An 18,171-nucleotide genomic window follows, 5' to 3' on the forward strand; every position below is an offset into this window, starting at 1 on the left:
GTAAGAGCATTAATATTGATGGTGGTGGTGACTCACAGCCTAGAACCCCTTGTGCAGGAAAATGCATCCAAGCTGTGGATTAAAAGTGCCCCCAGGGGCTTCCCTGGTGGCGCAGTGGTTGAGAGTCCGCCTGCCGATGCAGGGGACACGGGTTCATGCCCCGGTCCGGGAAGATCCCACATGCCGCGGAGTGGCTGGGCCCGTGAGCCACGGCCACTGGGCCTGCGCGTCCGGAGCCTGAGCTCCGCAACGGGAGAGGCCACAACAGTGAGAGGCCCACGTACCGCAAAAAAAATAAAATAAAATAAAAGTGCCCCCAAACTCTATACTTTTGGAAGGTATACACTGAGTGTAGATAGACTACATTTTACCTCTACCCTGTGAGAAGCCTGATTACAGTTCACACAGTAAAAGTAGCATGTTTTAATTGAATAGCTTGGGACCAAGAATATGCTATGGATTTTCCGGCTGGCTTAATAGTGAACCCCACGAGAAAACGGCCTCCGTTAAGGAACAGCGTGTACTGAAGAACGCACCTCAGCTGAACATAACAGACATTCAGAAAGCACAGTGGTGTTGCTCAAATGTTCCCAAGTGGCCTTTATTTCACAAAATTATTTTCATTAAAATTACTTCCTAAACCACTTTTACTATATGATACTATTCAAATGAAAATCAATTGGCAAATTTACAAATTATGCACTTTTAAGTCATCTACTTTGAGGCTGTACACATCAGACAGCATCAGCGCCCAAGCCTGAGTCAGTGAATTCCTAATGCTCTTCCATTAACCTGGACTTGGACTTTCACGTTCGGTCAGGTATCCGTTACACCAAAGCAGCCTCTGAACCATATGTTACCTGGCCCAGGTGGAAGCTTAGATTTTCTGTGTTCTTGTGTGGTTTCCTCAGCCTGTTACTGAATCAATTAGCCAGTCTCTGAAGACCATGGCCTACATGAGGTGAAGTCTACTGCTACTACTACATGAAGGATGATGGAACAACAACACACAAAATAAACGAAAAAAATTTAGGAAATAAGGTGAAAGTAAGAAAAACTTCTGCATGAGGCCTGTATTAATTTTCTATTGCTGCTTTAAATTACTACAAACTTAGTGGCTTAAAACGTCACAATTTTACTACCTTACAGCTCTACTGGTCTGAAGTCTAGTGGGCTTACCTTCAAAGTGAAGGTGTCAGCTGGGCTGTATTCCTTCTGGAGGCTCTAGGGGAGAATCAGTTTTCTTGCCTTTTCCAGCTTCTAGAGGCCACCTGCATTCCTTGGCTGGTGGTCCCTTCATCTTCAAACTAGTGACAGCTTGTTGAGTGTTTCTTGCAAGTCTCTTGACTCTTCTGTCCCCTCTTCTAATCCTGGATTATCTGGGTAGGCCCAGTCTAATCATATTAAGGTCAGCCGATTAGCAAACTTAATTCCATCTGCTACCTTAAACTCCCTTTTGTTTTGTATCACAACATATTAACAGGTTCCAATGATTAGGACTTGGACGGGAGGCGGGGGGGCATGGGGGCATTATTCCAACCACAAACCTGAACAGTTCTAAGTTTGCAGAGCTGAACACACAATTTTTAAGGGGAGAACTGTGTCTATCTGGCAAATACTTTTGATGGGCCAGTCTAGTTACGGAAAGGTGGCCTCAGGGAGGGGCCTAGTGGGCTAAGGCAAAACAGCAGGAATCACCCCAAGGAATAAAAAAGTGGTTAAGAATCACGAGGTCTGGGGAACGGCTGGATAAAGGCAGTTATAAGGAGGGAAGGACCTTGCCATAGGAGGAGGGTCAGTCAGTGAGCAACCCCCAAGGGAGAAACAGGCGACAAGTTCAAGAACACGGTTGTTACATATTCAGCTAAGACCTTGGCTGTGCTTAAATACCAGACCTCCCACCCACCTCTCCCAGATTCTGAGTAAAAATCCAAAACCCGCCTTGTTCCAGTGGAGACAGGCTGTGTGCTACATGGAGTCAACAAATGAGGAACAACATGGGAAATCACACCGCAGAAACTTGCAGACAGCTTGAGGAGGGCCCAGGACATGGGGAAAAAGGGGGATAGGTGACTCAAGACAATGTTGTTTAATTTACAAAAGGACGGAGGCCCAGCTAACTGCAGGGCAGGAGCTGTCACTAGAGCAACAGTGGTCTGCACTTATGAGAGCAGCCGAGACAAGGCTAAGTTCAATCTGAGGACACTTGGCATCCTGCCGTCTCGGCTGCCCAGCCTTCTCTGCTTAGACCCTGCTTCAGGAACAGACTTTAATAAACCTTCCCAAGCCAAGTGGAACTCATTCAGCCACACTGAGCTAGAAAGTCAAATCCTATCACACACAGACTGAAGATACTGAACAGTAAGAGGGGAAAGGCCTGACCACCACACCCTAATGAGAGCTACCACTGTGGGGATAGGTCAGGGACAATCGCTCAGCCACTCTCCGGAAGCACCCGGTAGATGGCTGAGCAGGCCCAAACTGTAGTGTGATCTCTCAGCAAAATAAAAACGATTAGAGAAGCAGTGGTTGGTTCCTTTTACACTGGGCAAGTTCCTGTAGTGTGGATCAAGACTGGGAAAGATTTATTCCCCTGTCGGAATGGGATGTGCCCTGAAGAGCTAACTCAAATGCAGAATCTTCCCGTGTAGGCCTCTTCCGTTACGCATCTCAAGGTGGAATCCGTGAAAGGCCAAGTTCACCTTCTGAGGGAAGTGGCCCACCTGAATCACTGCTAACACAGACTTTGTAGGACTCTAGACCTAGCCGATGCTTGCTGGTCAGGGCCCAGGCAGGCCTGCCTCACCTCTGCCCCATGGGGCAGTAGTGGACCCATGTTCATCTCACCAGCACCCGAACCTCAGTCTTCCTTCCTGACTGGCCTGAGAGTCTCCCTCCACATGCCAGGGGCTGGCTCAAGAATGGGTATGTGACCCACTGCTGGGCAATGAGTTATGACAAAAGGGCTTCTGTAAGTTTCCTTGAACCACAAGGTTTTTCTTCTTCCTCTGTAATAGTCTAGTGTCTTGATACGCTGCCTGGAACTGCTACAGCCATCTTTCCACCAGCCTGATGAAGCCAACACCGAGGATGACGGAGCAGAGAGGAAACATTCGTTTCCTTCATGGGAAGCTGAATCAACCCCCTACAACAGGACAGGACTCCCTGCCACGAGAGAGACTGAATTTCCTGGCTGTCCAGGCCTGCCTGAGACAGGATGTCTGTAGCAGGAGTTCAAGCCAAGTGGTGTGAAAAAGGCCCAATGAGAACTGATATTTTAGGAAGCAAAATGCTAGGTGAATGCAGAGAAGGTGGTCACGTCACTCGGGTGGCTATACCCGGAGCTTTGGGAGGCTGGCCGTAGCCTCAAGGCTTGGAAACGCTGATCCCAGGCTGACGAGGCAACGCCCTGTCATCCCCACGTCTGCGCCTCCAGCATTCGACCTCCTCCAGGGAAGTCGCCTGGGATTCTCCTCCTCGTGATTGAAAAGAATCCAATAAACGCATCCCTGGGAATTAATGTGCCTTCGGCTCACGTGGAGGACTAACCACCTGCTCTCTAAAATGCCTGTTCAGAATGCAGTCAAAGCAGAAAGATGAAATGCAAGCTTGCCACTGGGGATGGAAGGACGGCAGACGCAAAAGGCAAGATGGGTTCAGAGGCACACTTCCCAGCAGCAGAGGAAGCTCAGCCGCATCTGCCTGGTGGCAATCCAGACGCCTCTTTGCCTGTGGCTACTCCAAGAAGGGGAAGGGAAAATGAGCTTGCTTCTCCCCGTTTACATTAATCCTGCTTCCTGTTTGAGTATTAGGCATGTAAAAAGCTGCTGTTTCCTCAGTTGAGACATTTTAATCCCCAATGAGTATTCTGGGTGAAATTCCCCAGAGGGGACATTCAGTGTGGTGAACAGTGACATCGGTCTTGGGGCACAAAAGTACACTTGGCACTTACTGGTTGGGTGACCCCAGGCAATGTTATTACTTCATTCCTGAACTTCAGTTTCCTCATCTATAAGATGGGGATAAGAATAGCACCTGTTTCAGAATCATGAAGATTAAATACATTAGTGCAAGGGAGACACGTATGTGCCTGGCACACAGTAAGCACTAGACGAGTGTGAGCTACTGCTGTTGATACTCACTGTCTTCAACAGGGACGGAAGCTTCACACAGAACACAGGTTTCAGCCACTCCCACGTTCTCCTGGTTCCTGAAACGAGCTGCCCTCACCCCAGTTTGTCCAAGCACATCAACATAGTTGTCCTTTGTCTCTGCAGGAGTTCGACTGGAGACAACTGTCCTATGGCTTTCATCTGCGTAACAGAACCGTTTTGGGGGACAGGACAGGAGAGCTTAATCTTCAAACTTGACTGACTTGGATGCATTCCTGTCAATATAAAAGATTCTGTCCGGAGCCGTGGAGAAGCCGAGGCCGGCCCTCCGGCTGTGCTTCCAGCTCAAGGCCCGGTCGTAGTCCTGCTGTAGATTCCGCTGCAGGGTGTCGGCCATCTTCTTGCTGAGCGCCATGTTGGGCCTGCCGACCATGTTAGCGGGGCGACTGAATGACGGGGACAGATTTTTAAAGCCACCCATGAGTTTGAGAAATTTCAGTTTCTGTTCCTCATTTTCAAAGCCAGCAGTATCCCATTGGCCAAACTGAGTTCCCTGTGGTAAGAGAAAACAGGTGGTTACTTTCCTGGCTTCCAAAGCATCTTCCTTTCCCCAGCCCCCAGCCTTGCCCGGGAGGATCCACGTGATCAAAGGCTTACTGCGCACCAGGCACAGTGCTCGCAGGCACAGCGGTGGATTATCTTAACTCCAACCAGAGCCCTGTGAGGAATACTGTTGGTTCCCACTCTCCTGATGAAGAAATGGAGGTTTGCAGCTGGACCAGGGGCACAAGCCTACTTGGTAACCCTGTTGGAACTCCATCTCGGGTCTGGCCCACACCAGAGCCCACCCTTCACACTGAGTTGCCCGTCTGCCTCACTCCTTCTCCCCCAATTCACGGCAGACAGTACGACACACCTCACCAGCTGGCTACTCATCCATCAGCCTAAGGTTTCTGTCCTTTGGAGGGTGGAGAGGGCAAGCGAGAGTCTGAAATGCATTTCTCTTCGCAGAAGCGCTGCACTTCATAGCAGGAAAGGAGTGGAGGCCCCAGGAGGTGAAGGGTCACATGAGTCGGAGGCTGAGCTAGCCCAGGAACTCAGGGGCCCCGATTCCTGCCCAGAGCACTCTACAACCCACGCACGAGTCGGCCATGTTTGAGAAAATACAAGAGAGCCCCTCAGAGCAGTGGCCCAAGAGAAGACTCCCTTCCCTCCCGTGTCTGTGGCTGAGGCCAGAAACCCAGCTCCCCATGAAGACTGTGACTTCAAAGACTCAGGATTGAGTCCCGCCTGCGTCACCCGGGTAAAGTACCTTAACCCCTGAGCCTCAATGTCCTCATCTATAAAACGGGGGCGTAACAGCCCCCGACGGGGCTTCACTGAGGCTCAAAGTAGGTTTTACACCAACAACTCAGAGCCCGACGCCTGGCTCGCTTTAAGTCCTCGAAAACTGCTCATCTACCCACCCCACCCCACCAGGATTGCTGACCTCTGTGCCGCCTGGGAACTCTCCGCCTGTGAGCCAAATGCCAGCCTAGCACTTATTTCTAGGTCGGCTTTGGGAGAACAGTAAGAACCAGTCATTGCTACAGCTAGCTGGCCTGAGAGAACTGGTGACGAGCTCTCCAAGCTTCACAGTGCCCCCAATACAGGCATTAACAACTGCTTCCCAAGCCTTCACTTTCTAGAAGGAGAGGCCACCTCTGACAGCCCCACACTGGGTCTGAGGAGAGAGCTGCCAGAGGCTGACCAGTCCCGTGAGCCTGCTCTCACTGGGCTACCAACCCACTGAGAGGGGACCCGGTCTCAAATCCCCACCATGTGCCTGAGCAGTCAGGTGGCCCCAGGTCCCCGAAGGCAGGGCCACCTAAGGCATCCCCAGAAGATCCCAGCCCCTATGCCCCCGCACCACCCTCCTGCTGTCAGGTCCCTCCAGGTATAGCCTCTGGGCCACTGCTCTGGATGACGCTGCCTTGTTTCTGGCCTTCCTCACTCAATCATGGAATCTTATCAGCTCTGCCCAGTTCAAGAGGATGGAGAGAAAGGAGACACTAGAGGAATGACATAACAAAGTCCCATTCCATACCCCTCTGGGGCAGAGCATGAGTCCCATTTTACAGGTGTGGAAACTAAAACTCGAAGAAGGGAAGTTACTTGCTAAAGTCTCATAACTATAGAAGGTGGCAGAGCCAGGAACTGATCTCAGGTCTTTTGATCCAAAGCAACTGTTCTTTTCTGTGCTACACTAGGAAAGCTTAAGACAGTGTTACAAGGAAGCAAGTCCTTCCGTCATCTGGATCCTCTGTCCCCCTCTCCCAAATCCACGTCTATTAACAAGTTCTCTTCTCTCCCCTCTGCCCTCTCCTCTACCCCAGTCCCCGCTGCCCCACATAAATGCGCTCCAGCAGTTCCCACCGCCCTGCCCACCGCACCCTCCCATCCCTCTCCAGCCTGACCTAGCGGTCCCCATGCCATACACTCTCCCGTGCCACCTCCTGGGGCCTGGTTTGGAAATTTCCCATTCCAACTGGACCAGAGGCCTGCCACCTCTGCCCCCGCCCCTGTCCCAGCAGCTTTCTCAGGGTACCACCCACTGCTGGAAAGAGCTCGCCATCAGGTGTCCCCAGCGACTGATGACTGGGACACCCTGCCCGTCCAGAGCCAGAGACAAGGTCCAGGCTGCTTAGCTCAAGCGGCCAGCTCTCCAGGAGGGAGGCAAGCACCCGCTTCCCAAGAAAGGAGAGTAGCTCAGGACGAGCTCTGTGGAGCAGGGAGCTGGCTGGCGGGCGGGAGCTGCTTTGGGGCCAGATGGACTTGGTCTCCCGCCCCTGCAAGGTGAGGAGGAGACCCCTCGCGGAGCCCAGCGTGAAACTTACCGTCTGCTTCCTGGTGTCAGAAGCTTCTGTCCTGCCCGACTCACGATCGATCTCTTCTTGCAAGGCCTTTCGCCTCACCTGAGCAAGGGAAAGGAAAGGAAAGAGGGCAATTAGACAGCCGGTTTTGAGCTTCACACCCAGGACAGAGAGGAGGTGGGGTCAGGGGACTGGAGGGGGATGGGCAGCTTTGTTCTGCTGCAGGCCGGGGGAGGCATCTGTCAAAAATACCCTCTAATCATGTAAGGGGCAATCCCCTGGCCTAAAACACACAGGCCTCATTCACCCTTCTTTTCCATTCCTTAAGAATGAATCTTCCAGCGGACTGCCCTGGTGGTCCAGTGGTTAGGACTCGGCACTCGCACTGCCAGGGCCCGAGTGGTTCAATCCCTGGTCAGGGAACCCCGTGCGCTGAGTGGTGCGGCCAAATAAATAAATAAACGAATGACTCTTCCTAGACACTGAGGCTTTTCCACCTTTAGCATTAGAACCTCTTCTGTTTGTAAGAGCCACCTGGGGTGGAAATTTTCTCAAAACACATGCCCAAAGCCCTGCCTGTACAGAAGATATTGTAGTTAACTTTCTTGCTGACAGCATCGTCTTCTAGAAAGAACACAGGCTCTGGAGTCAGGCACAGGCTAGTTTGAATCCTACCACTGCCATTAACTAGTTGTGTGGAGGTCAATTAATCTTTCTGTACCGTGGTCTGTTTATCTGCAAAGAGATGGAAATATCAGCTACCTTGGAGGATAAATGGGAGACAGAGAACTGTGATACTGTGGTTTATAGTAAGAAATATATGACAAGAAATATATAAACTCATCCCCATTCCTGGCACAGAGTTCCAAAATCCCTAGGAATTTCCTAAGTGAAGGGAACAATCAAAGCGTCCTTTGTTATGTTAATTGGGTGACTTTTGTAAGCACCTGAAGATGGGGGCTGGTTGCCAAGAGAACCAACCACCGATGAGAGGGTTGGAACTTTCAGTCCTGACCTCTGGGGAGGGGAGTGGAGGAGGAGATTGAGCTCAGCCACCAAATGGCCAATGATTTAATCAACTGTGCCTCTGTAATGAGGTCTCCACAAAACCCCAAAAGGTCAGGGTTCGGAGCGCTTCTGGGTTGGTGAACACTGGAGATTTGGGGAGTGGAGCTCTCGGAGAGGGCATGGAAGCTCCATGCTCCATCCCACACACCCTGCCCCGTGCGTCTCTTCCACCTGGCTGTCCCTGAGTTATATCCTTTCATAATAAACCAGTAATCTGGCAAGTAAAATGTTTCTCTGAGTTCTGTGAGCCACTCTAGCAAACTAACTGAAGCTGAGGAGGAGGTCTTTGGAACCTCTGATCTGTAGCTGGTTGGTCAGAAGCACAGGTGACAACCTGGCTTAAGACTGGCGTCTGAACGGGGGACAGTGGTGGGGAGCAGTCTGGCGGGACTGAGTCCTTCACCTGAGCGGTCTGACGTTATCTCCAGATAGACAGCGTCAGACTGAGTTGAACTGCAGGACACCGCGTGGTGTCAGGGAATTGCTGGTTGGTGTAAGAAAGCCCCCAGCCCCACGATGAACTGCGGTGCAGAACGTAAGACAGAGAGTCCCCGGCACACAGCAGGGACACCTCACACACCGTTACCAGAGAGGCTCAAGGCCACAGCGCACCAATGACCCTGTGGTTTGATACAGAAGCTTCTAGGGCCCAAGGGTTCAGGTGTGACTTTAGCTGCTCCCAGTTTGTGGCCCCTCCTCTTCTCTTCTAATCTACCACAGGCTGAAATGAGGTGACCATTCATATAGTTCAAAACTACATAAAACAGGACTTCCCTGGTGGCGCAGGGGTTAAGAATCTGCCTGCCAATGCAGGGGACATGGGTTCGAGCCCTGGTCCGGGAAGATCCCACATGCTGCGGAGCAACTAAGCCCGTGTGCCACAACTACTGAGCCTGCGCTCTAGAGCCTGCGAGCCACAACTACTGAGCCTGTGCTCTACAGCCTGCGAGCCACAGCTATTGAAGCCCACATGCCACAACTACTGAAGCCTGCACGCCTAGAGCCCATGCTCCACAACAAGAGAAGCCACTGCAATGAGAAGCCCGTGCACCACAACGCCGCAACTGGAGAAAGTCCGCGCATAGCAACAAAGACCCAACGCAGCCATTAAAAAAAAAAAAGAAAGTGCATAAAACAAATCCAAAGAGCAGCTGTAGGGATGAGAGAAAATGATGGTGTATTCCTATGTCAGAGTCATGCTGCTGACGGGGAACAATGTGGATGTGTTCTCACTGAAGCGGAAAGCAGCTCACCAGCTGAATGAAAAAAGTGAAAAGAACAGTATACAGAGCATGACTGTACGCTGCTTTAAAATCACACATACACAGTTACAGAGGAAAGATCTAGAAGGATATAACAACCAAGGGTTAACAGTGATTATTATTAGGTGGTAGCAGGGGTCCCTAACACCCGGTCCGCGGGAGGTGAGCGGCCGCCAGTGAAGCTTCACCTGCTGCTCCCCGTCGCGAAACTGGTCCCTGGCGCCAAACAAGTGGGAGACCGCTGGGTGGCAGGATTTCAGGTTGCTTTCCCCCAACTATTTTTTTTTTTTTAACACAATGAACTTTTTACCAGAAAAAGAAAGGGAGAGTTGGGGCAGAAAGCTTCACTTACATTGAGATTATCTGTCACCCAAAACAGAAGTTTTCTTTAAAACCGTGAGGTATTTAATAGGCACGAATTCATAAGAAGCAAAGAGGTGGCTGGTGGGCCTTGCCCCCATGAGCGGTGGGACACCTGGGAGAGGCGCCCAGGGCAGGGGCTGGGCCTGGACGGGTCAGGGCCCCACCTCCATCCTCCCTACCAGCCGCTGCAGCCCGGGCCCCCGTCACCAAACGACGAGGACCTGCAGGAGGCTGGGGAGCCCCTGGTTCTGGGGGGCCTGCGCTGTGTGCCAGGCCCTGGACTGGGCCCTGTCAGCAGCAGCCTACTGAGCCCCTCCCCTCCAGGGAGAGGCCCCCGACACCCCAAAGGCATTAGGAGCGTCCTCGCAGCATCTTGGAGGTCCCCCTCCTTGTAGTCGGCTGCCTTGCAAGCACTCCTCGTTTCTCTCCTGGAGCGGCAGGTGGCAGGGCCACGACACGGGCCGTCCCCACATCACACCCTGTTGCTTCTGTCCAGCAATTACTGGCTGACACAGCGTGAGGATGCAGGCAGGTGAACGGCTGCCACTTACAAAGCACAGGTCTCGGGCAGGCCCCTGCTCAGCGCCTCCCAAATGGCCTCGTTTGGTCTTCACGGCTACCTACATGGGGGTCCCGGGGTCAGTGACTGCCAAAGTAACCTCATTAGTAATGGCCCAAGGCTGTACCTATGTGGTTACTATGCTGTCCTGATAGGCCTTGGGGTCCAGGATCATAAAAATATCCCAATTCTAGAATGTCCAGCTCCCACACAGGATCTGGGCACGACAGAAGCAGAAGCTGGTCCACAAGAGAACAACTTCTCCTAATGCTCCTGTACAACAACTGCATTTCTATATACTAGCAATATATACAACAATAAAAACTGAACTGAAATACTATTTACAATAGCATCAAAAATATAAAATACTTAAGGAAAATTTGACAAAAGACGTGCATGACCTGTACACTGAAAACTATAAAACAATACTGAGAGAAACTAAAGACCTAAATAAATGGACAGAGATGCCACGTTTATGGATCAGAAGCCTTCATACTGTTGTCAGTCCTCCCCAAATTTGTCTGTAGATTCAAGGCAATCCTAATCAAAATCCCAGGAGCAGTTTTTGGTAGCAACCAACAAGGTAATTTTAAAATTTATACAGAAGTGCAAAGGACCTGAACTAGCCAAAGCAACTTAAAAAAGAACAAATGCTAGAGACTTATACTACCTAATTTAAGACATTATATGGTTACAATAATCTAGACAATGAAGTATTAGGGTAAAGATAGACATACAGATCAATGAAACTCAACAAGAGTCTAAAAACAGACCCACACCACACACACACACACACACACACACACACACACACACACACACACACACACACACGGTCAACTGATTTTTTACAAAAGTGCCTAGGCAATTCAATTGAGAATTTAAAACTTTTTTTTGTTGTTGTTGTTGTTTTTGCGGTACGCAGGCCTCTCACTGCTGTGGCCTCTCCCACTGCGGAGCACAGGCTCCGGACGCGCAGGCTCAGCGGCCATGGCTCATGGGCCCAGTCGCTCCGCGGCATGTGGCATCTTCCCGGACCGGGGCACGTACCCGTGTTCCCTGCATCGGCAGGTGGACTCTCAACCACTGCGCCACCAGGGAAGCCCCTAAAACGTTTTTAACATCAAAATAATGCTAGAAACATTGGACAGCCAATAACAAGGAACAAATTATTGATACATGCAACAATACAGATAAATCTCAGAATGATTATGCTAGGTGAAAGAAGCCAGTTTAAAAAAGAGCACATACTATATAATCCCAATTATATACAAATTCTAGAAAACGCAAGCTACGACACTGTAGTGGTGGCTACCTGGGGATGGGAAAGGAAGGGATGGAATACAAAGGGGCACAAGGAAACTTTTGGAAATGATGGGTACGTTCATCATCTTAATTGTTTAGCTGGTTTCCTGGATGCATACATGTCAAAACTCATCGAATTGTACACCTTAAATATGTGCAGATTCTTGTATGTCAATTATATTTAAATAAAGTTGCAAAAGACAAAAAAAAAAAAATGCTCCTGAATGGAGGCCAGGAGGTGGTGATGCGTGGGCCGGGCAGAGCACGTACCCACTGCCTGGCTGCAGGTCCAGGGACATGTCCCCTTTCCCCCGCAGTGGTTATGAGGAGGGGAGGCCACAGGCTCCCCGCCACTGGAGGGGCGGCAGAGGCTGGCCTCGTTGCCTTTGGAGTCCCTGATGCCTCTGGGACCAGGATCTCATGGCCTGCCGGGAGGCGAGTGTGCGTCTGGGGAAGGGAAGATGCCTGGGAGGACGAGGACCAGTCGTACCTGGTCTATGTGCGCCTCGTCCATGTTGCCCTTCTTTTCCAACACCACCTCCAAGTCCGTGTCTGGCTCCTGCAAAGAGGGCAGAAGGAGTAAGGCTCAAGCGGACGATGGCCTCTGCCCTGGCAGCCCAGCCGGATGAGATCGCAACAGAGTCCAGAACAGACTCAAGACTGGAGCGCTACGCCCACCCCTATCGCCCACAGAACACCTGCCATCCTGTCTCTTCCACGATTCTCCCCAATTCTGTCCTGAAGACTGTGGCCCTGACCTATCTGACAGATGGACGCACTAAGACTCAGAGAGATGAAGTGACTCTTGTGAGGTTACCCCACAGCTCAGGGACAGGGCTGACACTAACCCAGGTCTCCAGACTCAGGCCTAGAGCACAACCTTGCCCGCCAGGCGTCACCTCACTTCCCAGGCTGACACCAAACCAGCAAGAGGAGAAAGGCCAAGGCTCCCATTGACAGTGGGGTGGAGGGGCTGGCGAGGGCCAGGGAATGCAGAGGTGGGGCTGAGGGCCTGCAGCAAACCCGAATCCCCCCGGTTCTCTCCCCCATACCCCGCCCCAGCCCCCCAGCTCCAGAGTTCTGGTCGGTACCTTCTCTCCTGCCTGGACAACCAGGACAGGCTCTAACTCAGCTTCCCCGCCCCCAGCACTGGTGCATTCCACACAGCAGCTCGGGTACACCCTCAATTTACATCATGTTATATGTCAACGCCGTCTCAATTAAAAAATAATAAAACCACCTCAACTGGGCCACACCACCCGTTCCCCAGAACCCTCCAGGGGCCCCATCTCATTTACATGGAAATCCAGACCCCTGTGGCGTCCACAGGCTGCCGGGACCCCAGCTGGCCCAGCGCCTGCCACGCCAGCCTCTTTGGTCCTCCCAGGGCCTCTGCACCTGCCGCTCCCTCGGCACAGGCGGCCCCAGCCCCTCACACATCTCAGCTCCCACACAGAAGCCTTGCTGGGCCTGCATGGGCCATGCTCTCCCGGGCCACCCTCTCTCAGTGGCCTCAGCCCCTGCGGGACCATCTGACAGTAAGATTCAGGTTGGCCACTTTCCCATAGTCCCTCAGCAGTGACAACTGTCACGTCCTTGCTTCGGGTGTGCTCTGCCTGGTACCCCGCATCACCTGTGATGAGCCCTGGGTGGCTCTGTTCGCTCACATTGCCTGCCAGGTCCCAGTGCTCAGCCCGCCTCCTCCCTCCCCTCCCCAGGCAAGGAAGCCCGTCAGGGTGGAGAGCACATCTCTGCCGTCTTCACCAGGCTGCCATCCCCTCCCTTCCTCCTGGTAACAGGGCCCCGGTATTCCTCTCAGAAACCAGCTCCCCCTGGTTCAGACAGTGGAGTTACAGCGGGACTGACACCCTCAGCCCCTGCCCACTGGCTTCAGATCTGGGCTTCTGGTTTGTGACCCAACTGAGATCTGGGAGAGCAGTGCTGGGACTTTCCCTGTAATCGTTTTGGAGGGGCCACCCCTCTCCTTTTGGGGGTGGCTTAACTACTATGAAGAAAGCCTGGAGTTGCTGGGACCATCTCACCACGGGGTTGGGGTGGGAAGGAACCTGATATTAAAACCAGCATGGAAAAATACAAAGTCCAGAGCTAGGGAAAGCCACACAGGCATCGCCTGCAATCTAAATCTATTTGATCCCTAAACTGTGTAACCTGAGTGCAGATAGCTATGGACATCATATTGTCTCAAACTATTTGGTTCCTGAGCTTTAGATAGCAAGTGGCAAGAGTTCAGAAAGAGAGGGATTTATCTGAAAAGCTTATTCTAATTAATCCAGATACTGAGTGCAGATAGTGAGAACTTGGGTAAAGTTTCAACAGCAAGGGATACCTGTATTATTGAGACTATTACACTAGCACCTGGATCCAGCTATACCTGAAGGTAATAGCTCTCAAACCTTCTAGTTACATGTGTTGATAAATCTCCTTTTCTGACTAAAGGCAGTTTAATCAGGGCTCTGGCAGCTAAAATGCTGAGTGCCTGTGTGTGTGCACGCACACACACACACACACGCACACACACACACACTCCCAACTTCCACCCCTATTCTCCCAAAACAGTGTGCTTCTGAAGGAAGCCTACCTCCTCCCAAGGTTCTCCTGCTACTCTGCTCTCCTGCCTCTTCCTCTTCCTCTTCAGAGCTGGCTCCTCAGTGTCTGCCTTTTTCTTGGACTTCATTTTCTTCTTCACAGGGGCCTTGGGGTCATCTCCTATTGGGATGTAATCTGGAGCTTCAACTTTGACTGACTTCTTTTTACTTCCTTTCCTACGGCTGCTCTCCACAGACCTGGAGAGCTCAGGGTGCCCCAGGGGGGTATCTCCCTCCTGGTGGCTTTTCTTTTTCTTCTTCATCTTCACGTTGTGCTCCCTGGGGCTCCCCTGCTTCCGTTTCTGTCCCGAGGCTGCCTGCTCAGGGACGCCACCTTTCCCAGCTGAGCAAGTGTACAAAGCGTCCCTGGCCTCACAGAACCAAGGGTCCCTGGCTGAGAAGGCTGTAGCTCCCTGCACCTTCTTCTCCTTCTTGTGTTTTCTGAGCTTCTTGCCAACTCTGGTCACCTCCTCGCCCTGCCTGGGGTCTGGGGAAGTCTTCACCCTTGAGCCAGGGGACACGGACTTTCTCTTCTTCTTCTTTTCCCTACCAAGGGACTCAGATGGACCAAGTGCCTGCTTCCTGGGGCTGGGAGATGGCTCAATCCGTCTGGCACGTAACATGGTCTCAGGTTCTAGGGGCTCCTCGCAGACGGTGCTGTGACCCTTCTTTTTCTTCTTTTTCTTCATTAGAGGCATTTCGGGTGCCTGCTCTTGGACCATATTCTTCAAGGGTGATGTGGCTCTTGTGGGACAAACCTCCGCAAAATAACTGTCACTGTTTAAAACCGAGTATTGAGTCTCTGGTTCTTTAACTACCTTCTTCTTCTTCTTCTTCTTTTTCTCTGGGAGCCCAAGGCCCAGGTCTCCTTTGTGAGTCTTAGTGATCATTCCTGAAAAAAGAAACGGTACAAGTTATCCCCATACCAAGCCACCCTGAGTACAATTCCACTAGGTATTACCAAAAGTCACGTTTCCTGGAGTGGATGGTCTGAAAGGTTAGGGGCTGGGAAAATGGGCATGATTCCTGTGGAGCAAAGGGAAATATGATCGAAGAAACAGAATGGAGTTTAAATCCTGACAGCCCCGGGTTGAAATCCAAGCTGCTCCCTCACCTTAAGTCAATCACCTATCCTCGCTGGGCCTTAACTTCCCCAGCTGAAAATGGGGGGAGATAACACTTCCTTCCTCAAAGAGCTGTTGGAAAGAATAAACGATAATCCATGGAAAGTGCCTGGTACATCATTGATTCCCCTTCCTAACCCCCTTCCTCAAATCTCTTAAGCCTAGTCTTCTCTCCAGAAACGTACCCTGTGCCAGCCACTGAGGGCACAACTGCACTCAAGCCACAGGCCAGGCACGGCCCCCAGGGCTTACCTTTTACTGGATGAAGGGGACAGAAATCCTGAGGTCAGCTCCTCTTGCTGACTGTCACCAGAGGCAGTAACTGTGACACAATTAATCCATTCCCTTGCTTCATCTAAAGAGTGCTTCAGCTTTGCGTCTGGAAATTAAGTGCCCCCGCCTGCACTGACTTACTCTTCTAATTACCTTCCCATGTGGCTAGTAATGAGAGCAGCAGCAAGGTATGGTGAGGAGCCCCAGCTGGGGCTGAGGATGCCTGCATTCAAATGGTGACTCACATACTCTTGCCACACAGCACTGGCTTCTCCGGGCCTGAGTTTTCCTATCCATAAAAGAGGGACCGAACCAGATCAGATCAGAGGCTAGTGGGGGAGGGGGGAAGGGAGGGAGGAGGGGGAGGGGAGGAGGGAGGAGGGGGAGGGGAGGAGGGAGGAGGGGGAGGGGAGGAGGGAGGAGGGGGAGGGGAGGAGGGAGGGGGGAGGAGGGGAGGAGGGAGGGGAGGAGGAGGAGGAGGGGAGGAGGGGGAGGAGGGGAGGAGGGGAGGAAGGAGGGTGGGGAGGGGAGGAGGGGAGGAAGGAGGGGAGGAGGGTGGGGAGGGGGGAGGAGGGAGGGGAGGAGGGGAGGAGGAGGAGGAAGGAGGGGAGGAAGAGGAGGAAGGAGGGAGGAGGGGGAGGAGGGAGGAGGGGGGAGGGGGAGGGGGGAGGGGAGGGGAGTGGGAGTGGGGCCACATCCAGCATACAAGCCTGTTTCTCTGTTTTTAATTTTTCAAATAAACTGCCAACATTTAATGATTGGAGAAAACACAGAGCAACCTTGAACACTCAGCTTTTTTTTTTTTTTCCTTTGGCAGGGCTAGGTGGGGGTCAAGGAGGCGCCTATGAGAAGGGGTTGGGTCCTCAAGTACATTTCAGCTTCCAGTTGTACTACGTCTCACACACCAGTCACCAGCCCAGTTCCTGCTTCCTGGACTAGATGACATGGTGCCACTCAAGGAATCCAGAAACAAACGGCCTCTCACAGGAGCTTTGGACAGTGGGCAGGAAAGGCCAGGGAGCTTCTCCATCCTGCAGCTTTCTTCAGAGCCCAGAGGGTCCATACTGGACCTGCCTCTTAGCTGCTTCAAAATGCCAGGCTAGGCCAGAGCTGTAGCTCAAGTTCACTCATAATTGAAAGGAACACTCGCTCGCTCACTCCTGTCTGTCTGGTTTTCTGCTGTATTCCCAGGGCCCAGCTCTATACCTGGCACAGAGTGGGTGTTTAATAAATACTCACCGAACGAAGGAAGGAATGCTAGAGACACAGAGGTGAAAAAGAGATGACTCTGCCATCAAGAAGCAGGTAGGTGTGGGTAGGAAAGACGTGTGTTAACAATGATACAGGTGATAAAAGCAAGCACAGTGGTAAGGTCAGGGTAAGAGGTCGTCTAATCTGGCCTACCAGTTGTCAGGAAAGTTTCTGAAGGACAGAGGTTTCCAGCTTGGCAAGTGCAGGATGCCGGTGCTAGTCCCTAAGACAAAGAAACTGAGGTGGGGTGGTAGCGGGGGAGGCGAGGGCTGAAGGAGATAGGCTGGTTGGAACAGATGCCTTGAGATAGCCATGTGGAGATGTTGGTGGACAGGTGGATGAGGCTCAGAGGTGACTGGGCTGACATGGGTGACCTAAATTTAGGAATATATGGATGGTAAGTAAGCCTTGAACAGAACGAGCCTGAGACAGAACCTTAAGGAATACTAACGTTTAAATGGGTGGGCTGAGGAAGAGGGACCTGCAAAGGAGAGGGAGAAGGTGCAGACGTGGAGAGGGTGGAGTCAAGGGCGCCAAGGGTGCCTCAAATGGAGGAGTGGTCTAGAGATCGAATAAGAACAAAGAAGCCAAGGGGAGGCTGTCCCCAACTTAATCCCCTTCTCTCCCCATCTCCGCCGTTCAAATCACTGTAGCATCCTCCTCTTTAGCACTGAAGATCCTTCTCTTCAAACCTGAGACCCTAAGTGTATTCATTCCTTCAAGGAAAAGGGAAGAGGAAATGAACCTTACAGCTTCTCCTGCGAACGCAAATGCTTTCTCCAAAAGCGCTTTTTAAAGTCTCGCGGTAGCCTCGTGAGGCTCGGTGTGAGTAACCCATCTCAGAGACGTGAAAACTGAGACTTGGAGGCTTTTAATTTACTTGCCCTGTGTCCCAAAGCCAGCAAGGGGTAAAACAGGGATTCGAAACCAGCCCGCATAACTTCAGAGCCTGTGCTCTCCGCATAATGGCACCAACACCCCACTCCCACCGCAGGCTCATTAGCAGGAAGCAGGAGAGCCGGGAGGCGAAACTGCCTCCTCAAAGGCTCTACCGCGCCAAAGCTTCCGCACCAACACAGAAGGAGGGATTACGCCGGGTCCCGGGCCCAGCTCCAAGGCGGTAGAACTTGCTGGAGACTGCGGCCTCAGGCCGGGGCGAGCGCACACCAGCGACCGGGGGGACTTGAATCTGAGGGTGCGGGTCGCCCTCCAGTCCCTCGGTTCTCCGCGCAAGTCCCCAGGCCCAGTCTCCAGCCCCAACTCCGTCCTGCCTGGTAGGCGCCCTCCTCACTCACCCGAAGGCCAAACTTCCCCGCCTCCACGTGAGAGCCGACTCCGCCGTGACCCGGAAGTCAATCTCGACTCGCTGGCCCGCCCTCGCAAGATGCGTTTACTT

General features: G+C 52.2%; 1 protein-coding gene across 5 annotated transcripts; it reads right to left on the reverse strand.

Moving 5' to 3' along the window:
* Positions 1-574: 574 nt before the first annotated feature.
* Positions 575-18,135, reverse strand: KNOP1 (lysine rich nucleolar protein 1). 5 transcript variants are annotated; one of them, XR_004345829.1, is made up of 6 exons: positions 18,071-18,134; positions 14,121-15,019; positions 12,012-12,080; positions 6,989-7,066; positions 4,143-4,665; positions 575-1,394 (listed from the first exon to the last, which is right to left on the reverse strand). XR_004345829.1 is itself a non-coding variant. In XM_032605531.1 (5 exons), the coding sequence occupies exons 2-5, from the start codon at positions 15,015-15,017 to the stop codon at positions 4,354-4,356; spliced, it is 1,356 nt and encodes a 451-aa protein (XP_032461422.1). In that variant the 5' UTR covers positions 15,018-15,019; positions 18,071-18,134; the 3' UTR covers positions 575-4,353. The 5 variants fall into 5 exon arrangements, 3 of the variants coding, with proteins under 3 accessions (XP_032461422.1, XP_032461424.1, XP_032461423.1); XR_004345828.1 differs by having other exon boundaries at positions 575-4,035; XM_032605531.1 differs by having other exon boundaries at positions 575-4,665.
* Positions 18,136-18,171: the final 36 nt, after the last annotated feature.

Source organism: Phocoena sinus, chromosome 15, assembly GCF_008692025.1.
Source record: "Phocoena sinus isolate mPhoSin1 chromosome 15, mPhoSin1.pri, whole genome shotgun sequence".
Lineage (NCBI taxonomy): Eukaryota > Metazoa > Chordata > Mammalia > Artiodactyla > Phocoenidae > Phocoena > Phocoena sinus.